This window comes from Anabrus simplex, chromosome 2 (assembly GCF_040414725.1).
Source record: "Anabrus simplex isolate iqAnaSimp1 chromosome 2, ASM4041472v1, whole genome shotgun sequence".
Lineage (NCBI taxonomy): Eukaryota > Metazoa > Arthropoda > Insecta > Orthoptera > Tettigoniidae > Anabrus > Anabrus simplex.
The window spans coordinates 849,926,691-849,952,440 of NC_090266.1; the positions used below are offsets into that span (position 1 = coordinate 849,926,691).

At 40.2% G+C, this 25,750-nt stretch overlaps 1 protein-coding gene across 1 annotated transcript; it reads left to right on the top strand.

Annotated features, from left to right (window-relative positions):
- The first annotated feature begins 1,953 nt into the window (after positions 1-1,953).
- On the top strand, positions 1,954-21,287 carry LOC136863138 (uncharacterized). The gene is made up of 4 exons (XM_067139481.2): positions 1,954-2,101; positions 10,021-10,105; positions 15,783-15,919; positions 20,359-21,287. Exons 2-4 carry the CDS (start codon positions 10,036-10,038, stop codon positions 20,635-20,637), a joined length of 486 nt encoding a protein of 161 aa, XP_066995582.2. The 5' UTR covers positions 1,954-2,101; positions 10,021-10,035; the 3' UTR covers positions 20,638-21,287.
- The last annotated feature ends 4,463 nt before the right edge of the window (positions 21,288-25,750 follow it).

Below are 25,750 nucleotides of genomic sequence, written 5' to 3' on the forward strand. Positions count from 1 at the left end.
AACCGTAAAAGTGGTTAGTGGGACGTAAAACCAATATTATTATTATTATTATTATTATTATTATTATTATTGTTATTATTATTATTAGTTATAAGTTATCTTGTTTCATGTTTGCTTAAAATGACTGCAGTCATCGGCATCTCATTTCCATTCGTAGAGTTTAGATACGATCCCGGTGTCCGGAGTAGCAAAACAAAACACTCGGCTCGCTTACCACAAACACAGGAGAAGGCTTCCCATTGAGAGAACATTTGAAACCGTTGATCGGTATCAGAGATGAACAGTTTGCTTGCATACTCTCGGTGTATACTCCAGCAAAGTCCGGCTCCCTGGCTGATTGGTCAGCGACGCCGCCGTTGGTTTGGAGGGTCCTTGCTTCGATTCCCAACCGAGTAGTGGTGTTTTCAATCACGTCTGGTTAATTCTTCTGGGTGTGGAAATGGGTGCTTGAATTTGTCCACATAATTATCCCTTCGCATCCGGGAGATAGTAGGTTCGAATCCCACTATCGGCAGCCCTGAAAATGGTTTTCCGTGGTTTCCCATTTTCACACCAGACAAATGCTGGGGCTGTACCTTAATTAAGGCCACGGCCGCTTCCTTCCAACTCCTAGGCCTTTCCTATCCCATCGTCGCCATAAGACCTATCTGTGTCGGTGCGACGTAAAGCCCATAGCAAAAAAAAAAAAAAAATTATCCCTTCCTATACACACAACGTACTACATTACCAACCACCACAGAAACTCGCAGTAGTGAATAGGACTGACATCAGGAATTGTCTCCAACCGTAAAACAAGCCAAGTCCTCATGTGCGACAAAGATCGCACCCGTGACCTCACTAGAGCGTGTAAAAGCCCACGGAAGAAGTGCATTCACCAGCAGTAGGCGGTAGCAAACTGCCGACTCAGCGCTCGAAGAAGAATTGAAGTATAGTCATGAGTCATGAGTGTTTTATTTCATTGTCTAGAGCATTATCCCGCTATTAATACCTACAAGGCCATTTCCTTCCCAGTCCTAACCCCAATAAAATACAAATTCACAAACACACCATACAAATGTACGTAGAATTTTGGGCAGACATCACTAGGGACCGAGCTTAATGGCTTCAAGAGTAGCACGCTGGCATTCTGAGCTCAAGTTTCTGGTGCTCAAATAGGTCATCCTCGTGTCCATAGATTTACTGGCTCCTAATAATTCCTGCGGGACAAAATTCCAGTATCTCGACGTCTCCTATATCGCTTAAAGTATTTAGTGGGACGTAAAACTATTATTATTATTATTATTATTATTATTATTATTATTATTATTATTATTATTATTATTATTATTATTATTATTATTATTATTACAAACTCCGTGGCTTAGGCGGCCGTGCGCCAGCCTCCCACCGCTGAGTTCCGTGGTTCAAATCCCGGTCACTTCATGTGAGATTTGTGCTGGGCAAAGCGGAGGCGGGACAGGTTTTTCTCCGGGTACTCCGGTTTTCCCTGTCATCTTTCATTCCAGCAACACTCTCCAATATAATTGCATTTCATCTTTCAGTCATTAATCATTGCCCCAGTGGAGTGCGAAAGGCTTCGACAGTCGGCACAATTCCAATCCTCGCCGCTAGATGGGGACTTAATTCATTCCAATCCTGATTCGGTCAAATGACTGGTAACAGGCTTGTGGATTATTATTATTATTATTATTATTATTATTATTATTATTATTATTATTATTATTATTATTATTATTATATCACGGGACAGGTGGCCAAGATGTCACAAATCCCTTAATAAGACAATAACAAGTTGAGCGGCATGAATGTCGTTTGATTTCTCGCTAACACTCGGGATTTCAATTAACGCAATCTCGGTTTACTCTAGATTCCTTAGGCAATACAATCCGGAGTCTCATTGTTTGTAAACTATAGGTGGGTGTCGTAAACCAATAACTTGCGTTGTGTGTTGTAACGTGACGAACATTCTTCGGATTGTTGCAGAGCTGGTGCGTCTGTTCTGAGTAAGCACATTGTCAGGTCCACACGCACAAGTAGGCTACACACTCAGTGCCATCCGTCCGGTAGAGTGCACCGAGAGAAACAGTGTTTCTTCAATAAGGTAAGGTTATACCTATTTATTTTAAACATCTTTTTACACTCGCAGTCTAGTATAATAAAGATTTTCGTAGCAATATTCAATCGAAAATGTTTTAAAAAACCTCTCGGGTTCGAATACCGGCAGAAGAAAGCTCGTACAACCTGCGCAGGGCCTCCGAAAGCTGCGGTTGTCCAGTCAGTCTGTAGTAACTGGAGTGAATGTGGTTAGTGCGACGATTCTTCACCCGTATTGCTTAGCTTCCATGACTGGATTCGCTGTCTCTCACATCAAACAGTTTCTCGGTTTACTGGAACTCAGTTCAAACACTCCGACTAACATTATAATCCCTAGACGAACCGGGAATCGAATCCAGGGCCTCCCAGTGACACGGAGAAGCAAACTATGTGCCCAGCTCTGCTTCTAATTCAGACACAGTCTAGAATTTAATGTTGCTTTACAGTGCTTCAAACAGTAATTTTCTTCATTTAGAAATATCCAGTTTCATGTAGAGTTCTGAAGATAACGTGGATTTAGTTCCTAACAGTTCACGAGTAATTTTTATCTTCCATTTTTTAGTGTTAGATCTCACAACGTAACTAAGTAATAATGATATTGGCGTCCCTTTAACTAGGCCCTAATGTACATTTACGGATTTTTGGAGATGCGAAAGTGTTGAAAGTTTTGTTCCGCAGGACACGGCGGTGGTGTATTTGAACTCCTTCAAATATCAACCGGACAGAGCTTTACCACTTGAACCACTCCGCCGGACTCTGACGTCCTTTCGAGCCCGCCGCTCTGACTTAATGTCTAAATAAATTAGTTTAAGGATTGTTTAAGTTAAATACAGAGTCCTCAAACTTGGACCCCGTACAACGCCCATCATACTTTTAATGGCTGCTGTCGTAATTCGTCACCGGGAACCGTATTTTTGCTGTGACTCTGGAGATTATTAACTTTCATAGTTTTGAAATTAAATTTATGTACAGGTTCCTCAAAACTGGAATGTTTAGTTATTAAACGAAACTTTCAATCTCAGGTCCATCTCTGGTTAGATCTAGTGTCTACAGTGCACTGCGTCTTCTAGTATGAGATATAACAAATGTGTTACATTAATTGATCTGCATCCGTCACATCATTGGTTTCGATAAGACAAAAAATGACTAAGATATGAACAATACTGTTAAGAAAACAGTATTCACCGGGCGAGGTGGCCATGTGGTTAGGGCACGCGGCTGTGGGCTTACATCCGGGAGATAGTAGGTTCGAATCCCATTGTCGGCAGCCCTGAAGATGGTTTTCCATGTTTTGCCATTTTCACATCAGGCACGTGCTGGGGCTGAACCTTAATTAAGGCCACGGCCGCTTTCTTCCAACTCCTAGGCCTTCCCTGTCTCATCGTCGCCATAAGACCTATCTGTGTCGGTGCGACGTAAAGCCACGTAAAGCAGTATTCCTCTTATGGACCTGCAAGGAGCGAACACACCCCCGCTTAGACACTCATAACTCCTCGTACTTAAGGAGTATTATAATCTGCTTTATATCGTACTAGCAAGATACCCGTGCTTCGCTGCGGTATTATAATGCAATTTATAATTGAATGCTGAACGTTTTATATATAATCCGCTAAAATTCGCCATCTAACTCGTTTTCTGAGAGAATCCGCCAAAATTCGTGATCTGACTCGTTTTCTAATAGATTACGGCAAGTTTCCTTCCATTTTTCAATCTTTCTCTCAAGCAATCGATTTAGTACTTCCTGGGCTAGGTCCAGGTATTCCACGCGGCCAGTTGGGTCCCTAAATTTTTGCCATCTTTTCCTATAAGCATTTTTAATGTGGATGAAATCCTTGAGGAGATCCGGCGTGGTATCGTCTTGGGTGCCTTGGCGGTACTGAACCCGCGGGCGGACTGCAATCGTAGTCATTACCCGTCCAGGACATACTTCCAGCGCGGTCCGCACATTTTGACGACGGTCCAGAACATTATTATTATTATTATTATTACTATTATTATTATTATTATTATTATTATTATTATTCATGGTCTGGAACCCACAGCAAGATGCAAGACCGCTTCTTGGTGGTAAATTACATCTGCTGCCATTGTCATTGCTGACAATGTGACCAGCAAGTAGGCAAGTGCGCGAGATATCTGGCGACACGAATAATATACTTCCGTGCATTATTGACCTTATTATTATAGGGGTGAACAATTGCATGGTCAATGTCATTCCTATCGTTTCTTTCAAATGTGTTTAAATTTTTATTTATATGCCAGTAGAATCTACTGTAATTTAACTTTATGTTCTCCAAAGGAAAAGATGGTTCATGAAAACGAATCCAGGAAAGATTAATAATGATCAGTTTATGATCAGAATAAGTACATTATGAACAGTAAAATCAATTGGTCTCAACTCCTTTTTCACCCCACCGCCGTTAATTTGATTTACCCCCACCCCCCCAAAAAAATGAAGGCGTGTTTCCTTACATTTAAAGAAGATTCGAAATACGAATGTTCATGTCTGTTACCTTCACTTCTGAGATATAGGTATCCCCATAAACAGAATTCACTTTTTTCACTTCCTTTAACCCCCCCTTGAGTGAATATCCCGTTAAAAATACTTGTTTCTTTAATAGTACAGGATCTTCTAAATACCATTTATCACAAATAATTCAATTAATTTTTCAATTTCCCTCCTCCCCCCCCTTTAGGTGGATTTCCGAAAACAAAAATTACGTATTCCTTTGTTTTTGAAGAAAATTCCAAATACCAAATTTCACGCCTGTAACATCTTCAGATTTTGAGACATCAGTATCTTAATTAAGAGAATTCAACCCATTTTCAGTCACTTTTACCCCCCAAACAAGTGGTTTTTCAGAAAACAAAAAATACATGTTTCTTTATTTTAATAGAGATAAAAATACTACTTTTCACTTCGGCAACAAGTTAAGTTTTTGAGATATGCTGTAGAAATGCTCATTTCAAAATTTCACCCCCTTTTTAGTTCCCCTTAAGTGGAGTTTCCAGAAACACATCACCGATGTTTCTTTACTTTTACAGGAGATTCCAAATACCAATTTTTACATCTGTAACATTTTACGTTTCTGAGGTATACTGTAGATATAGTCTTTCTAAAAATTCACCCCAATTTCTCACTCCTGTTTAACCCCCATTAATTAGATTTTCCAAAAAAAATTGTTTCTTTATTTTCAAAGGTGATCCCAAATACCAATGTTCAGGTCTGTAATATCTTCTGTTTCTGAGTTATAAGTATCCTCATTTAAGGCATTCAACCCCCTTTTCACCCTTTTCACCCCTCCTATTGGGATTTTCCGAATCCAAAAATATGTGTTTCTTTATTTTTATAGGAGATTCTAAATACCAATTTTTACATCTGTTCACTTTAAAAGTTTTTATATATGTACACACTCATTTTAAAAATTCACCCCCCTTTTCAACCCCATTAATTGGATTTTCCAAAAACAAAAAATACGCGTTTCTTTTTTTTAAGGAGATCCCAAATACCAATTTTCAGGTTTGTAATATCTTCAGTTTCTGAGATGTAAGTATTCTCATTAAAGGCATTCAACCACTTTTTCACCCTTTCTCGCCCTTCCTATTGGGATTTTCCGAAAACAAAGAAAATGTGTTTCTTTATTTTAAAAGAGATTCTAATTACCAATTTTTACATCTCTAAACTTTCAAAGTTTTGAGATATAGATACACTCATTTTAAAATTTCACCCCCTTAGCGACGGAATATCCAAAAATCCTCTCTTAGCGAGCACCTACATCTTTATATGAATATATCCCCAAAATTTCATTTCTTTATGTCCATTAGTTTTGGCTCGGCGATGATGAGTCAGTCAGTCAGTCAGTCAGTCAGTCAGGACAAGTTATTGTATATATAGAGATTATGAAATAAGAAGAAAGGACCAGGCATTTTCTGCCCGTGCGTTATTAAAATAACTACTGAAGCTATCCTATTTCATAAATACATTCGCAGGGACGAAGCCCAATGGCCGGAACAGCCATCGACTTGTTGCCTTCCTTCATTTTCATTCCGTGTCGCTCTGGTACACGTAACGCGTTATCCGTTGCGCTGTGAATCCTGGCAGCGTATTACTGTTATAGAGAAGTCGTCTATTTATGTGTTGCGTGTTATTTAGTCTTGATATCAGTGCGTACTTGTCTTGTGTTGGGTGAGTGTTATGTGATTAATTAGCCTACGTGTGCGATTTCTTTCTTTAACATTAATACACAGATTTGAAATATTTTTCTTGCGGATGAGGCTGAGGAAGAAACAATAGTAAACTGTGCTTAATAATTTGCAACTAATTTTCTCCCCCTTTTATCTTAAACTTAGAAATTGAGTTTCAAAAATTTATGTTCCTCCGTTTTCCCGTCATGCTGCGAATATCAAATCGACCCTCCTCTAACCCTCAGTCCCCTTGAGCTCATAAAAGTAATTTTCAGCTGAGTTTATTTCCCCCTTTCTTGAACTTAAGTACCGAGTTTCATAAATTTACGTGCCACCGTTTGCCCGAGTTGCTGTTGAGCCGTTCGATACGGCAACCTTGTAATCATAAGAGCAATACTGTTTTCTTGACATATATAACACCTATAGTAATGTCATTCCTAGTCCAGCCAGTTATTGTCTCATGCTTGGACCCCCACCCCACCCTGCTCCTCTCACAACGACATCCAACAATTTTGTCTTATTTATATTTGGAATTTCCATCTTGTATTCATTTGAAGGGTTCTGTTATTAACTTTTTATCGGAGACTCGGCTAAATCTGGAAGATTACGGCAAAATTGGAAGGATGACGCATTTTGAGAGTGATTATCAAAAATGGTACGAATGTTATATTTATTTAGTAGCTACTTCAAACGGTATTATAATGTACATTATTTCTTCATTTAATGCACTTAGTGATATTGTAAAATTTCGGCTAATTAAGCAGCAGTCTGGGTAATTCCGCAGCAAGCTATGGGCTATTCCTCAGTACTCCTTGAATTCATTGCCAATAACAATGCAATTAGGCCTAATACTACTTGTGCTGGGGCTGTACTTTAATTAAAGCCACGGCCGCTACCTTCCCAACCTAGTTCTTTCCCATCCTTATGTTACCGAAAACCTTTGATGTGTCTGTGCGACGTTCAACCACTAGCAAATGTACAAAAACACTATTTGAAAGTAGTAATACATAGCCTATCGTAGATGTACTCACCATAAAGAAGCCTGCCTTCAAGAGCACAGAAAACAGAATAAATTAATAATAATGTTAATTGCTTTTTTACTTCCCACTAACTACATTTTACGGTTTTCGGAGACGCTGAGGTACCGGAATTTAGTCCCGCAGGAGATATTTTACGTGCCAATAAATCTACCGACATGAGGCTGACGTATTTGAGCACCTTTAAATACCACAGGACTGAGCCAGGATCGAACCTGCCACTTTGGGGTCAGAAGGGCAGCGCCTCAATCGTCTGAGCCACTCAGCCCGATAAAACAGGATAAGTACCGAAGTGTCTTGATGTTACCACCAACGAGATCCACTGCACAATTTCCAACCCTTACCATCAGAGTGCAAGATGTTTAGAGGACGTAACAAGCCGATCAAACCTTCTCCTCACGGTGGAGTAAAGCCGCAATGAAGTTGTATTTAGAATCAGCCGAGCCTTTCCTACAAGTTCAAAAAATCTTTAAATAAGCATCCATCCCATTATTATGCCCTTTTCAGTTTGAGTGAATCCCATTCCAGCTCTTGTTTCAGAGTTGAAATCTTCCGTGGCTAGGTTGAAGCTCGAACCCGGTCAAATTGAACAGTTAATCTCTGGGTCTATGATATACCACGGCGACGGCTGAGAATGATCAGATAAGCTATAGATAAGGATGCATGAACCTGTTAAAGATTACTGTCTTCTGTTTACATTTAGTCTTCTTCATTCATTAAGATTAATGAATATCCACTGTGTATAACCTTGTTAGGTTATGTTTTACTATAGGGCAACTCGTATTACGTACTTCTTAAATTATATTGTTTATAAATTCCAAGAACCAGGGCCTGCTCATTATGCTCCTGAAAAGAAAACAGTAGCTTTTCTCTTCATGACTGGTAGCCTTTCTGTTTCCATTGCATGGCTCTGGGTATTTCTAAGGAACAGGAACAACGCAATAATGAATTCCGCGTCGGAAAGCATTCCGAAAGAAACAATTCTCCGCCCCAATCTCGAGGTTAGCAAGGTTATATACTACTACGAATTGCAGGATTGATTTGACGGACTTGAACGAGATAGACTCAACCTCAGACCTGAAGTGGATTCGAATACTTGCTAAGAGACAGAAAGGTGAATTTGTGGTGGGTGGGTCGGTGGGTAGGTTGGGGTGGGGGTGGGATACAGTGAAGAGTGGCTATTAGGCAGAGTGAAATGTGAGTCTGAAATGTAAAACATATTGTAGACACTATTTTCATGCGATGTTGTAAATGGGTTGATATTCCATGACACACTCCAAATCCCACAATTCCATCAGTTTTACATACATTTTATGTCGTTGCGAAATATGCATTTATTTTGAAACCTACCGTACATTAAACACCGCAATTAGTAGTAGTTCCATCTGAGATAGGGTAAAACGAGAATTTATTATCTTTGAAATGATCCTATTACTGCCCATATGCTTCGACATGAGCATGAAAGATTCACTTCTATTATTGCTGATGATGCAAAAATGATAAATGCACTTCTCACGGGCTGGATGGAGAAAGATCAATGCACCAACACTTAGTAAAATCTCTTACTCGAACAGTATAGCATTTAGTATAGCATTTTTCTAAGTGACTCAATTGATGTATGAGGGGAATTTTTTCCTTAATTGAATTTGTAGCTTGCTTTGCGTGAAGCTATATCAAAATAAATAATTGTTCAAAGAACAATTAGCTCGTTTGATACTGCTACAGACGAATTTGTTACTTAATGGTATCACCACATAATCCTGCAGTCGGTAGATGCAGAATGGGTCTCGACCCATAAGTGGCCACGGCTGGTCCGTGGTCTAACAGCTCTGCACTCTGACCGGCCAACCGAGCAGAGGAGGAGTGGCCACGTCTCTACCGTGACTCTACGCCTCTGCATTTGGGAGATGGGACAGGGCTGGACCTCACGGCTGGCCTCAACCATCGGATGTTCTGAGAATGGTTTTCCGTGGTTTTCCATTCTACTTCACTAAGGCGAATGCCGGGACAGTTCCTAGTATAGGCCACGGCCGCCAAATCCCTCACCGTCTCCGAGCATCTCCCCCACAGTAACAAATCTCCCGGGTGTGTGTGTGTGTGTGTGTGCAATCCTCAGCACTAGAATTTGTCATAGGTAGGGCTCTATGCTCACAGATTCTCAGGTCGCCTATCAGGCGTCACTCGAAAGGTCTGCACTAGGCCTCTCCGGAAGCCACACGCCATTATTATTATTATTATTATTATTAGTAGTAGTAGTAGTAGTAGTAGTAGTAGTAGTATTACTATTATTATCACCATATAAGCATTGAAGAGCCCGGCTCCTTGGCTAAATGGTCAGCGTTGAACGTTGAAGCCTTGGGTTCAGAGAGTCCTGTGTTCGATTCTCGGCCGGGCCGGGGATTTTAATAGCGTGTGATTAAATCTTCTGTCTCGGGAACTGGGTGTTTGTATCTGTCCCAACACTCTCCTCTTCATATTCAGACAACACACCACACTACCAACCACCTCAGAAACACGCAAGAGTTATTACATCCCCCCACAAAAGATTGGCATCAGGAAACACATCCGGCCGTAAAACAGGGCCAAATCCATACGTGTGACACTGTTCGCACCCGAGACACCACAGGTGTGGTAAAAGAAGTATAAAAATATGATAATGAGCATAAAAAATATATTATATTCTTTAACATGTTCATTCTTCCAGGAGTCCATGTGAAAAATGGTGGAGGGAATTGGAATGGTCCTGACCGTCTTGACTATGATAGTCACGTCACTGAATGGATTAGAAGGTAAGTGTCATTTTCTATTTATTTATTTATTTATTTATTTATTTATTTATTTATTTATTTCGATCCTCCGACTATGATCATACATCACGTAATTATCGCGCTAACCAAGCTGCTGGGTACCAGTTAATATTTTAAGGCACTTAAATGCGAGAGATTCGTATCAGTAGATTTACTGGAAATAGTGTGGCTCTCCGACGTCTCATAAGACAGATAGTAGCTGAAGAGACCTTGAAAAAATAGCATTCGCCATCAGCATTCTCTCACTAACGAGTTTAACGATTGCCCTCGGAAGACGCCAATATAGCCGGAGTGACCAATTCCAAAAACCACAAGCTTACTGCATGCTGATCTATGGAATCTACCACAGCTCCTTATTGTTGCAGAAACTGGCGGTTCTCGTTCTGGTTTTATTTTCATAGAAATCTTGCACTTAGCGCTATCGTTCAGAATGTTGTGTGGACCGATGAGATGATTATTTATTTTATAATCTACCACTCACTTGAACCTCGTACGGATGAATCTGAATGTTTTAAACCATACCTGATTTAACATCTAGGACGTAAAAGCGACCAACCTGTGGAATTTAATTTTGCACGTCGAACAGTAATAGAGGAATGAATATTTTTTTAAATGGGTGAAAGTTTTGAAATATTCATTAACATCTAGGATATAGAAGACCACCCTTCATAAAGAAAAGTTATGTTCGTGCCTGAAATGTTTTCGGAAGAATGGATATAGTATTTTTGAGAGTCAACTACAACCTAAATTTCTTAGGGGAGAAATGTTTTGAAGTATACCGTATTTTACACCTAGGACATAAAAGAAGGCCCTTCTCGTAAAATTACAACTTTGTACGCCAAGTGGTTTTGGAGGGCTGAATAATTTAGTTTACGGAGCTAACCTCATTTGACATTTCAGCGGAGGAACATTTAAAAATATTTCCTATTACACACTTAGGATTTAAAATAGGCTATATACCGCTATTTGGAATTTTGTCTCCGTACGATAAACCGTTTCAGAGGAAGGAATTAATATATTTGTTTTCGAATCTTAACGCCCCATGTAACTCTCTGCGGGGTTACATTTGTTTCACACCCTTTTTTACTTAACACCTAGGATATCATTTGACATTTTCACTTCGTAATTCAAACAGTTTCATATAAACGTATATTTTTGTCATCATTCCTCATCCCCTAGTCAAAAACACCTAAGTGGTGTATTGTTTGAAGTTCACTTCCAATTTGTATCATTCATTAAGGCCACGGCCGCTTCCCTCCTACTCCCAGGCCTTTACCATCCCATCGTCACCATAAGACCTATCTGTGTCGGTGTGACGTAAAACAAATTGTAATTTATTTGTATCCCCATAAATAATTCAACTCATTTTACACCCCCTTAATTTGATTCCTTCACTCCCAACAAAAAATGTGTGTTTCTTTGTTTTAAAGGAGATTCCAAATACCAATTGTCACGTCCGTAACATCCTTCGTTTTTGTGATATAAATATCCTCATACAAAGAATTAAATTCATTTTTTAATTAATTTACCCACCCTAAATTGGATTTTCCGAAAACAAAAGAATGAGTGATCCTTTATTTTAAAGAAGACTCCAAATACAAATGTTCATGTCTGTTTTTGAGATATAATTATCCTCATAAAACGAATTCAACCCTTTTTAAGTCCTTTTTACACCCCCTTTAAGTGGATTCTACGAAAACAAAAAATGCATCTTTCTTAATTTTTAAAGGAGATTCCAATACCAATTTTCACGTCTGTAATAGCTTCAGATTTTTAGATATCAGTATCCTAATAAAAATAATTCAACCACTTTTTCAGTCCTTTTTACCCCCCAGCCCCCAAGTGATTTTTCCGAAAACAAAAATGTATGTGTTACTTTATTTTTAAAACAGATTTTAAATACCCATTTTTACGTCTGTAACATGTTCCGTTTTTGAGATATACTCGCCGGGCTGAGTGGCTCAGACGGTTGAGGTGCTGGCCTTCTGACCCCAACTTATCAGGTTCGATCCTGGCTCAGTCTGGTGGTATTTGAAGGTACTCAAATACGTCAGCTTGTGTCGGTAGATTTACTGGCAAGTAAAATAACTCTTGCGGGACTAAATTCCGGCACGCTGGCGTCTCTAAAAACCGTAAAAGTTGTTAGTGGGACGTTAAGCCAATAACACTATTACTGAGATATACTCATTTAAAAAATTCACCCCCTTTGTCTGTCCTCTTCAACACCCCCCTCCCACCTTAAGTAGGTTTACCAAAAACAAAAAATACGTGTTTCATTATTTTTAAAGGAGACACAAAATACCATTTTGCACGTCTGTAACATCTTCAGTATTTGATGTATAAGTATCCCCATAAAAATAAATCAGCTAAGTCCACCTCTCTTCACCCACCCCACCCCTTAAATGAATTTTCCGAAGACAAAGGAATACCAGTTTCTTTACTTTTAAAGGAGATTCCAAATACCAATTTTCATGTCTGTAACATCTTAAATTTTTGAGATATAAGTATCCACATCAGTCCTTTTTCAGTCCTCTTTAATTCCCCTTCACTGAAGTATTTTTTTCGAAAACAAACAAATGAGTGTTACTTTTATTTTAAGAGAGATGAAAAATACAAATGTTTACGTCTGTAACGTGGTAAGTTTTTGATATATGCTGTATATATGCTCATTTTAAAATTTATCCCCTTTAACACTTCCCCTTAAGTGGATTTTCGGAAAACAAATTATGCCTGTGCGTTTAATTTTACAGGAGATTCCAAATACCAATTTTCACGTGTGTGACATATTACATTTTTGAGATATACTTATATGAAAAATTCACCCTTTTAGTCACTCCTGTTCACCATTCCTTAAGTAGACTTTCCAAAAACAAAAAGTACGCGTTTCTTTATTTTTAAAGGAGATTCCGAATAACAATTTCCATGTCTGTAACATCTTCAGTTGTTGAGAAATAAGTATCCACATAAAAGTAATTCGACCCCGTTTTCAGTCTTTTCTACCCAACACCCCCCCCCCCCGCCCACTGAAGTGGTTTTTTCGATAAGAAGTAAATACGTGTTACTTTTATTTTTAAAAGAGATTACAAATACCATTTCCACTTCTGTAATGTGTTACTTTTTTAATATATACTGTACACTTGCTCATTTTAAAAATGTACACCCTTTAACACTTCCCCTTAATTGGATTTTCAGAAAACAAATTATGTGTGTTCCTTTACTTTTACAGTAGATTCCAAATACCAATATACACGTCTGTAACATGTTGCATGTTTGAGATATACTCATTTTAAGAATTCATCCCTTTTTTCACTCATGTTTACCACCCCTGAAGTAGATTTTCAAAAATCAAAAAATACGTGTTTCTTTATTTTTAAAGAAGATTCCAAATACCGATTTTCATGACTGTAACATCTTCAGGTTTTGAGATATAAGTATCCACATAAATGGTATTCAACCCTTTCTTCACCTTTTTTCACCCCCGTTAAAATGATTTTCCCAATACAAAAATACGTGTGTCTTTATTTTTAAAGAAGATTCCAAATACCAACTTTCATGTCTTTAAACAGTTCAGTTTTCGAGATATAGGTACAGTCATTTAAAAATTCACCCCACTTTTCACCCCCTTAGCGACGTAATATCCAAAAATTCTCTCGTAGTGAGCACTTACATTGTAATGTGAATGTATCACCAAAATTTCATTTCTTTATGTCCAGTAGTTTTGGCTCGGCGATGATGATTCTGTCAGTCAGTCAGTCAGTCAGTCAGTCAGTCAGTCAGGACACGTTAAGTTATATACATAGATTAGAGTTCTACGACAACAGTATTTATTCAGTGCTGTCTACAATTAAGATGAATAGCAACAAAGTTCTATCTCAGGGTCGGCCAAACTCTGGGAGCGGGACGCCACCTATTATGAGTACCACGGGATATGAATCTAGTATTTATTATGAGTTCGCCAGATTTACCCAAACACTATTCATTTCTTTTTTCCTCCTTTCCGCAGATTCTTTATTACTGTCCACAAAGTTTTCCCTGCTGCTTGACCTAGCCTCTCCAAGTTTTTACCAGAATCTTCCCTCGACTTCTTCTTGGATTCAACTCTGTTTGGATTCGCTCTGTTTCTTTCTTCTAAATACAACTCCCTACCTGCATCAGTCCTTGTCTGGAGCCACTTCAGATTTGCCTTCTTTTTACGTTTACAAGCTGCTCTCACTTTATCATTCCACCAAAAATGTTCGCTTTTGCCCCATCTTTACACACAGCTGTTCTTAGCCATTCCCTTGCTGTTTCTACTATAGCAACCCTGTATGCCACCCATTCTCTTTCTATATCCTGAACCTGCTTGCAGTCCACTGTTTGGAACTTTTCATTAATCATATCCATGTACTTCTGTCTAACTTCCGCGTCCTGGAGATTTTCTACCCTTATCCGTCTACAGACAGATTTCACTTTCATTCTCCTAGGCCTAGAGATACTTAGCTCACTACATATCAGAAAGTGGTCTGTATCATAAAAAAAGTTCCCTGAATACCCTCACATTCCTGACAGATTTCCTGCATTCAAAGTCGGTTTTGATATAATCTATTACGGATATGGTCCCCCTACTCTCTCATGTATAGCGCTGAATAGCCTTATGCTTGAAGAATGTATTTGAAACAGTTAAACCCATACTAGCACAGACGTCCAGCAAACGATTCCCATTCCTATTAGCTTCCATATCTTCTCCACATTTACAAATCACCCTTTCGTATCCTTCAGTTCGATATCCAACTCTCGCATTGAAATCGCCCATTAGCACTGTTCTATCCTTGCTGTTGATCCGTACTACGATGTCACTCAACGATTCATAAAAATTGTCAACTTCATCCTCATCTGCACCCTCACATGGTGAATACACTGAGACAATTCTCGTCCTAATTCCTCCAACCGCCAAATCTACCCACATCATTCGCTCATTTACGTGCCTAACCGAAACTATGTTGCGTGCAATAGTATTCCTGTTCAATTATTATTATTATTATTATTATTATTATTATTATTATTATTATTATCGTGCGTGTTGGCCGTGCGATTAGGAGCGCGCAACTGTGAGCTTGCATCCGGGAGATAGTGGGTTCGAATCCCACTGTCGGCAGTCCCTGAAGATGGTTTTCAGTTGTTTCCCATTTTCACATCAGGCAAATGGGGCTGTACCTTAATTAAGGCCACAGCCGTTTCCTTCCCACTCCTAGACCTTTCCTTTCCATCGTCGCCATAAGAGCTGTCTGTGTCGGTGTGACGTAAAGCCACAAACAAAAATTATTGTTATTATTATTATTATTATTATTATTATTATTATTATTATTATTATTATTATAAATTAAGAATACCTGCTAGTAATCACACAGTCAGCAATCTTTCTTCTGAGCTCCAAGCTGTTATTTCAGCCTAGATCTAGATCTTTTGGGAAGCTTCTAGTCATGTTGGCGGGTTCTATCCCTGCTCATTCAGGTGGTATTTGAAGGTGCTCAAATACGGCAGCCTCGTGCTGTTAGTTTAACTAGCACGTACAAGAACTGTGGCCTGTTTTAGTGCTGAGTGTTCACTATTGGCGATATACAGCGAGCGCGCCACAGAAGGATGTCTAGATAATATAAGGAATGGTTAAATTGTGTTGCAGTCGAACGCTTACCAGGGGACTGTCCCGGAGACGTCTGGCTGAATTCGACGCTGTCTGCCTACTACCCAGACTACAACGAGGTGATCGATGAAGACAGCTATCTGGATTTACGGGGGATGAAGGTGTCTACTTTTCAGGTAAGATGAAGCTAGAGTGCAAAATAGTGTTTTTCAGTGTACGGTATTACTTTCTGAAGGACTAATTGGTAGGTCCTACCTATAAAAACGAAAACTCCGCAACCTTACTTCACAACCGTATATGTCACGAAGTTTATTCCAATTGATGCATTTCTATTCTCGTGTCCTCAGGAAATGAAGGTTCTTGCGTAGTTGTTTCCGTTGCTTCCTCTAGTAGCTAGGGACATTGCAATCATTTGTAGTTTGTGTTTCCTGCGTGATTTCATTTCTGTATAGCCATATTTGTTATTCTGTTGTCTGCACTGGTGGATCTGCAAACATTTGGATTTTATTTACGTCGCACCGACGCAGATAGGTCTTTCGGTGACTAACGGCTAGGAGTGGGAAGGAAGCGGCCGGCAGTACAGTTCGAACCCACTATCTCCCTAACGCAAGCTCACAGCTGCACGGCCGGATGGCCAATTTGCTCGGTACTTAGATGCTACCAATTGACAATATTTCGACCGTAGTCTCGATGAAGCCACAATTTCAGCATTCACGAGACTATTTCAAGGAGAGTGTATGTTGGAATTAGAACCTTTTCAGTCTCCACTAAAAGGTAATACTCAACATACCACTACAGACGCGCGAATGACTTAGTTTAACTTCACTTATTCGATCCCGGGTCATAGTGACAATTCTGAAAAGGAAAGTTCTTGGTTTTGAACAGACTAAACTGTATCGAATTGTATTTATAGAATAAGTACGTACCTCTGAATTTGCTGGTGATTGCCGTTCCTCTGCGATTTTCTACAGACTCTAACTGGAGGTTTTACTTTGCCTGTGGAAGACAAAAGTAGTGTATGTATCTTAAGTATAAATGCGTATGAGGAGTTTCAATAAAATGCTCAAAGCAATAAGCGTGACCACAAAAAGCACAGTTAAGAAAACCAAGGGGGACACACGCCAAGCGCACATTCTGTAACGTCATTGTTGAACAACACGTCGAGGCAACACTTTCAAAGTTATCCACTGGTTTAACACTATCGTAGCCAGCTTTCTGCAACGCGCGACGATGCATTGGTGTGTAGATATCCGCAGGTAGCTGATTGAAAATGACAGAATATAATTTCATTATAAAGAATCTGTCATGCAATTTTGGTTACAGGATGCTATAAGTAGTGGAGATGTCTGACTACATGGCTAAACTATTAGCATGCTGGCCGTTTGTCCAAGAAATCCCGGGTTCGAATCTTTCCCAGGTCGGGGATTTCAACCTTCATAGGTTACTTCCTCTGGCTCGGCGACGGTATGTTTGTACCATCTTCAACATTAGATTTAAACCTAGGTAGGGCTCATCCTAACAGACGCACAGGCCGCCCACGGGCGTCAACTCGAAGAATCTGCACCAGGCCTCTATCACACGACATTTTATTTCGTAGAGATTTTATATTGCCTGAAGAAATATACGTCCTGAGGCTGCACTTACTGGGTAGTTTTTGGTGGGATGGTCTTTAAATACACATGTTTTCCTCCAGGGACTTCCAGTAGTATTTGTTCATCCTTTTGTCCACACCAGGAGTCATAAAGTATAAGTTACTTTGTTGAGAAATGTGTATTTAAAACCGATACGAGAAACACCTTTCGTGATTTTCTCTCACACTCACACATGTATCCACGAAGATATTTGGTGGACACCGTTGTTCTGCTTCCCTCATTACATGGGTGTCCGACTCGTTGGCTGAACGGTCAGCGTACTGGCCTTCGGTTCAGAGGGTACCGGGTTCGATTCCCGGCCGGGTCGGGGATTTTAACCTTAATTGGTTAATTCCAATGGCACGGGGGCTGGATGTATGTGTTGTTTTCATCATCATTTCATCCTCATCACGACGCGCAGGTCGCCTACGGGAGTCAAATAGAAAGACCTGCACCTGGCGAGCCGAACCCGTCCTGGGATATCCCGGCACTAAAAGCCATACGCCATTTCATTTTTCATTACATGGGTATCCAAAACTTTTCGTTTGGAAGCATATAACAATGGACAGAGTGAGTGGTCGTGTAAAACTGGATACCGGAAGTGGTATTTTAAATAAGGATGTTAGGAGGTATAGTTGGAATGCTGTAGCATTCTTGACATCACTGCCAAAGAAAATTAGCCTTATGTGTTATAAGATATTCCTACTTACGGAAAGTTGTGTACATGTCAGTACTTACACTTCTCGTTATTTCTTATAGATAATAAGTTTATTTATCCCAAGAAGATACAGAATATCCTAGCCTCGATTTTCCATCCCTCTTCTTCCCTATTGGCTTTTTATTTCCTGCGGTTTTCCAAGTTCATTCCTCGTGAATTCGGTTGATATTCGCGTTCCTCTATCTCCTTCGCAAAGCTACCCATCCCTTGACTGCCCTAATTTGGCAAGATTCTCCATTTTCGTAATTTGATTGTCTGTCTAGTGTTCCTCAGGTCTCCCCGTTTCTGCACCGTCCAGCTGTTGATGGACGCATTTTGTTTCGATTCTTCGTTCTCCTACTTAAGCTAAAATAGATTTTATCACTGACTTGTAGCCTATATTCTTACTTTTAAATCCTGCCACAGATATTAATTTTATTGTACCATTCTGAATGGTTGAGACAACCAGATATTCTGTTTCTTCTGATGACCAGCTCTTTAATTTCCTTTTCTGTACGTCTTTAGGTTGTTATTGCCACCCAACTTCTGCCACTTTTTCCCACACCGAGGTGGGGACTTGGGTGTGATCTGTATCAAATATGTAGACTCGGCCCAGTTTTAAGGCCGGATGGCGTTTCAGTGACGGTTGGCAGTGTGTATGAAGACAAACATAAACACCCAGTACCCGATCTAGAGGAATTAACTAGACTCGGCTAATATCCCGGCCCAGGCGTGAATAGGACACAAAAGCCACTTTGGTGACCGTTCAGCCTGGGGACCGAGTTGTTATTGTCACTTCCAGAAACTTTGCACCAAGTACCTAATAATCGCTGCATATCATCTTTATTTTTGGCAGTTATCCTAAGACAGCATCGTCTGCTAACACCTACTATTTATTTTATGTTTTCCCTTCTTATGTTTCTATCCACTTTATTATTTTGTTCATTACTACTCTGAACAGCAGGGGACTTAGAGAATCACTTCGCCTTCTTCCTCTGGGTCGCAGGTATTGCGGAGGAATTCATCTGAGTTGAAGTAGCTGCCACGGTCAAGTAAACTAACATTATTCCTAATCGCAGTCGAACCGCTTGTGCTGGCCATACTCCAAGGAACGGAGAGAACGTGTGACCCAATGGATTTTTATTTGTTTTTTGGCTTGCTCTTGCGACACTACTAAATACTGGTCTGAGTGGCTCAGGTGGTAGAGTGCTGACGTTCTGAGTCATGCTGATGGGTTTGATCCCTGCCGAGCAAGTGACCGTGCGGTTTTGGTCACGCAGCTGTGAGCTTGAATTCGGGAGATAGTAGGTTCGAAACTTACTGTCGGCAGCGCTGAAGAGGGTTTTCCGTGGATTCCCCATTTTCACACCAGGAAAATTCTGGGACTGTACCTTAATTAAGGCCACGGCCACTTCCTACAAACTCCTAGCCGTTTCCTATCCTATTGTCGCCATAAGACATATCTGTGTCGGAGGGACGTAAAGCAAATTGAAAAATTGGTTCGATCCCTACTCAGGCAGGTGGTATTTGAAGTTGCTAAATACAGCAACCTCGTGCTGACAGTTTAATCAGCACGTAAAAGAACTTCTGTGGGACAAAATTCCGGCACCTGGGCGGCTCTGAAATCCGTAGAGTTAGTTAGTTGGATGTAAATCAAACAATGTTATTGCATTATTATCACAAATCGGTGTCACGTTTCCTTGGATAAAATGTACCAATGGGTTGAGGGCTCTCATGATGGCACTTTTGGTACTTGTAGACCTGCCAGCACATTCCGCAAGCGAGTTGGCCGTTCGGTTTGGGTCGCGTAGTTATAAGCTTGCATTCGGGAGATGGTGGGTTTGAATCCTACTGTCGGCAGTTCTGAAGATGGTTTTCCATGTTTTCCCATTCTCACACCAGGCAAATGCTGGAGCTGTGGCTTAATTAATGCCACGACCACTACCATTCCAATCCTATCACATTCCCATCCTTGCGTCGCCGAAAACCTTCGTTAAACCACTAGCAAAGTAAACATTCGGCAAGCCCTATAGACGAGCAACCAGGTGGATCAGGTTTCAAATTATAGCTTTCTAACTCTTGGATTTTCAATTTCGTACAGGCATTCTAATTGACAATATTCTGTGTTTGAATCTCTTCAAACTTGCTAAAATGTCAATAATTCAATATCTTAGTCACTCATTCATTACCTGCCTCGATTCCTTTCTCTATTCATCCATAATCCCGTCTCCTATTGCACGATATTTGTTAGGTATGAGCTTTTTTCTAAACTGTAATGGTATTTCAGGAGTTACTGGACGACCGCAGCCAGTTTGCAACGGTTGCGCTGGACAAAAGCGTGGGACTCAAATACGGCACTCCAGTCTGCGTACCGGAGCTGGAGGTACATTATGGACGACCTCTTTCACTGGAGGTGAGGGACTCAGGATCTAATCTGGATGGCAAAGGTTTCTCTCAGATGGACATTTGTGTGAGAAGTGAAGCTGACAGCTACGATCATATTGTGAACCGACCAGCCACATTGGTGTTCTACTCGCGAGATCTATTGGAGGCGACTGGCTTATAGCCTGCTACAATGTATTCAGTTGTGAACTGTTGGTCTGCCCCAGACAACTGAAGATTTTTTAGTACTCGTATTTCCGTTTACTACTCAGGACTTATTTTTGTGCACTAAGTTCCATGAGAGAAGTGGGTGAATTTTATATTACTTTTATCATGATGACTGCTCATGAGGAATTGCATGATTTAAAAGTGATAATCATGGCATTTAATTTGTAACTTAAAAATCAAATATAGAGTGTTGTGTTCGTGGTATAGTCTGTCATAAGTGGCAGACATTTGATTGACTCTAATTTAACAAAACTATCCGTTTCCGTACGGAATTTTGGATATGTTTTTAGTGCCGATTATAAGCAGAACTTCAAATTATTTCGATAGATCACTCCTTTGTCCTAAACTGTTATGTCGGCCTTATTAAAACATTAGAGGAGCTTTATTTCAAAACCGAGTATCTTCGAAATTACGAACATTTTTCATGGTCAGTCCTGTAAGATACCTATACCTCAACTGAAGTGGATAATGAATTATTTATTTTATCAAATGTTTAATATTTCCCATTGATTAAGGCTATAAGAAAACATATTTTTCTTTCAAAAGTGACCGTGTCCATCACTTATAATATTTTATACCAAAATTCAATATATCCATGCTCTAAAATACACAGTATTTTTTTTCAGAACTGAATATGTCCATCGATTATGTATTTGAATTTCACACTTCCCATTAATATTACTTTCATTCTGTCACGACAGATGGCAGAACTACAACATTCAGACCAGCAGTTTTCAGCCCCGAAGCATTGGCTGCACTGTTTGACCTGTATATCAACACAGACATATAGTAAGTAGACTGGCAAAGAGCTACTGGCCGCCATCTTACATCACTACACTGTTTCAATGCATTAATGTAAAATCATACCGGAAATACGAATATTGGATGGATAATAATGAAAACGTAATAATGATGATAATAGTAATAATCATAATTGTTCCATGTTTTCCGTGGCCCAGAGAGGGATAGAAGAGGGGTAAATGGCCGGGGAGAAGAAACTCCCATTTTCGTACAACGCTTAGAGTCAAAACCAGACTAATAGGTCTTAAAGATGTACAAATCTTTGGCCTTAATTAGGTGAGACACTAGCCTTTACAAATTAAGTTTCCCAGCAGAGGGAAAATGTAACCTTACATTGTTCAAAAAGGAAGAAGCTGAAGCTTCTAGAACAAAGTTACCTTCAAATTCAAAATTACATATGTCGTGGGAGTTACAAACCCCCATTTTTAAGTTCGATTACAATGGAAGGGTATCGAACCCTCGACATCATTTTCACACTTCAGGTACCTTACCTTACCGAAATGTTCATCAGAACATGACTTACCACACTTAAACCTCATTAGGCCTTCCCACTCGCTGCCCTAATATCACGGAGGGGCCACAGCCAATTAGAGGCTCAAAAGATCCAGAAAACACAGGAGCCGAAGCTACACGGCCAAGAAATGGAAAACAAAGGCCGAGAACCAAAATGAAAAGGAGGCTGAACCGACTCAAGCACTCCTAGCAGAAGACTAATAATAAATCCTAATAGGGCTTATGGCCCGATGACACAGGGGATAAGGCATGCCACCTGGTGACTAAGATATGAAAAGTTTAAGTCCAGAAAGAAGCTAAAGAAACTAAGAATTTAAAAATGAGTCACCCGAAAACAAAGTGAATAAGGGAAACGATGTTGCACACTCATACGTCCTTGTACTTTACATAGTCCCCATGAGGTTTACAGTAAGTCCGTAGACTGCCTAGGAAACCTACATTTTTAAGTCCTAACAGATGGAAGACGAAACCTACATTCAAATTTGAGGAAACACTGATCTACCTAACGGTTTCATACTAAAGGAGAACACTGGAATCTTCCCTTTGCCACGCGTAGATAAAGTTCACATAGTAAGGTGATAGTTCTGCTTTACCTTATGCTGCCACCGCTATTTCAAGACGTCCACAAAAAAATGAATATTTTTCGGGATATTTATCGGTTTCACCTACAGTATGTATCGCTTTGCTTCTAATCCTCTTCGATAATTCCATAATACATCACACTTATGGTCATATTTTGTCTCAGTTTTAACTATGTTTAATTAAATATTGAAATATTTTATTTCCAAGAGATTTAACCGTGCGGTTTGTGTCACGCAGCTGTGAGCTGGCATTCGGGAGATAGTGGGTTCGATTCTCAATATTGGTAGCCCTGAAGATGGTTTTCCATGATTTCCCATTTTCACACCAGGCAAATGCTATATCTGGACCTTAATTAAGGCCACGACCGCTGTCTTTCCAACTAAGACCCTTTCCCATCCTCCCGTTGCTGAAAACCTTGGATGTGTTAGTGCGACGTTAAACAAGTTGCAAAAAGAAAGAAATGTTTGACTCAGAAATCCTTGTTTTTATTTTGATAAATATTTTCGACGGGGTGAAATATTATTTATTAACCAGTTACGTGAGACGTCTGCATTAGAAAGTTAACTAAGTAATGACTAACACAATAATAAATAATCATTAATTAAATAAAAGAATGGGTTGACGAATCCTATATAAATTCAGGCAAATACCCATTCCTGCCTGCATTCACGCGAGTCTCATATCAGAACAAAGAACAGTCAAAATAAAAGGAATTGCTACGTTGATTAGCGCAGTAGGAACAAGAAGAAAGCAGGCAATTTAATCTGCAGTCTGCCCAAGTTGGGCTGAGGTTGACCTGGACAGGAGTGCAGCAGCCTGCCTGCTCTCCAGACTAGCATGGTAAGTTAAAAGCTGAGTGTGTACATCCCTCGGCATCATCCTTCGAGCAATTGCAAAGGTGCTCACTGTTCTTAATTCTTATGTACTATATTCTCAAAAGAAATGCAATAAAGCTCCTTAGTAACCAAGTCGATAACTGCATTTATTTTAAAAACATAAACCTCCCATTCCCGTCTTTAGTTCGCCTGTCATAGAAGCATTCGAAACCCAAGAGATACATCACTATGTATTTATGAGACATGCTTGCGTACGTTTAGTAACAGTTGTATATGACTATTATCAGAGTAAGGAAGCAGCTTGCGTGTCAATAAGACTTCGCACCAACGGCAAGACCAGCGCCCGCTCTCCTCAACGAAAATCTCAAGTTGAAATGTTATTGACATTTCAAAAGATAATTTCCTGATGTGTGAATTAATTTTCTGAATTTGTTACAGCTTGAACTTCCCTGCTAGGGACAGAAAATACTACAGTTCTATTAGCAAGAATAAACTTAGTGTCGATATTTCCATTATTAATAGTATTTCGGAAAAAGCGTCGTACAATGTTTCACGAGCCCCTTAATACCATTTAACAATATGAAAACAGAATTTCGATAACGTCAATAGATTAATAATAATAATAATAATAATGTTATTTTCTTTACGTCCCACAAACTACTTTTACGGTTTGTGGAGACGCCGAGGTGCCGGAATTTAGTCCTGCAGGAGTTCTTTTAAGTGTCAGTAAATCGACCGACACGAGGCTGACGTATTTGAGCACCTTCAAATACACCGGACTGAGCCAGGATCAAATCTGCCAACTTGGGCTCAGAAAGTCAGCGCCCTAACCGTCTGAGCCACTCGGCTCCGCTCCAAGTCATTTAAAGATAAGAACACGTATGAGAATAAACACTATGACAATGATCAAGTGGTCGCGCGTTAGGGTCGCGTAGCTGTGAGCTTGCATTCGGGAGACAGTGGGTTCGAATCCCACCGTCGGCAGCATTCCGTGGTTTCCCATTTTCACACCTGGCAAATGCTGAATCTGTATCTTAAATAAGTCCACGGCCGCTTCCTTTCCACTGTTAGCCCTTTCCTATCCCATCGTCACCATAAGATCTATCTGTGTCGGTGCGATGTAAAGCAACTTGTAAAGAATTGAAAATAACACAATTACAAGTCAGTGTGGAAAGGGAGCATCAGAGGGAGCAGACAAGGACACACATAAAACACAGGACGCGGACAGTCTCCATAACTTCACATACTGGTGTCTCCAGTTACATGAACTCTCTCCTCGTCCTCGTCCTCGTCCTCCTCCTCTTCATCATCATCCAAGCCGGCTGGACTGAGTGGCTCCGACAGAAGAGCACAGGCCTTCTGAGCGCAAATTGGTGGATTCGATCCCAGGTCAGTCTGACAATGTTTGAAGGTGGTAAAATATGCCAGTCAGTAGATTTACAGCCACATAAAAGAATTCATGTGGGATCAAATTCCGGCACCTTGATGTCTCCGAAAAAAACGTAAAAGCGGTTAGTGGTTCACGAAATCAACATTATCATTTAGATTATTATCTCCTTGTCTTCTCGAATAAATATTAATATAATTATCTCCTTGTCATTCACCTTTCTTCTCAACCGACGCCGTCCACGTGAAGGTGAGTACTGACGCATCAAGACTGAGGCTCCGTCAAGATAAACTCTCAATGGTGCGGTTTGGGTCACGCATCTATCAGCTTACGCGTGGGAGACAGTAAGTTCCAACCCCACTGTCGACAGCCCTGAAGATAGTTTTCCGTGGTTTCCCCCTTTACACACCAGGCAAATGCTGGGGCTTTACCTTACTTAAGGCCACGGTCGCTTCCTTCCAACTCTTAGGCCTTTCCTATCCCATCGTCGCCAGAAGACCTATCTGTGTCGGCGCGACTAGCAAAAAATATACTAGCGATTTCATGACAACATCCACATTTTCAAACACCAAGTGAGGAGTGAGGAGGGAGCTCTCCCGGTTCAGGTAAAACTGCCAACTGAATGGAAATGAAATCTGAATTGAATCGATAATATGATCGATAGATATGAATTTTCTACACCTTTATTATCTTTTTTTTTTTTTTTTTTTTTTTTTTGCTAGGGGCTTTACGTCGCACCGACACAGATAGGTCTTACGGCGACGACCTTTATTATCTTAAGCTATCTGACGGTAAGATAGCGGACCCGGTCTAGAAAGCCAAGAATAACGACCGAGAGGATTCGTCGTGCTGACCACACGCCACCTCGTAATCTGCAGGCCTTCGGGCTAAGTAGCGGTCGCTTGGTAGGCCAAGGCCCTTCAAGGGCTGTAGTGCCATGGGTTTGGTTT

What these genes read in the sequence shown, in the direction of transcription:
- LOC136863138 (XM_067139481.2), top strand. Translation starts at nt 10,036, where the DNA reads ATGGTGGAGGGAATTGGAATGGTCCTGACCGTCTTGACTATGATAGTC. An exon ending in GTCACTGAATGGATTAGAAG is followed by an intron (nt 10,106 to 15,782) that starts GTAAGTGTCATT and finishes ATTGTGTTGCAG; the next exon opens with TCGAACGCTTACCAGGGGAC. An exon ending in TGAAGGTGTCTACTTTTCAG is followed by an intron (nt 15,920 to 20,358) that starts GTAAGATGAAGC and finishes ATGGTATTTCAG; the next exon opens with GAGTTACTGGACGACCGCAG.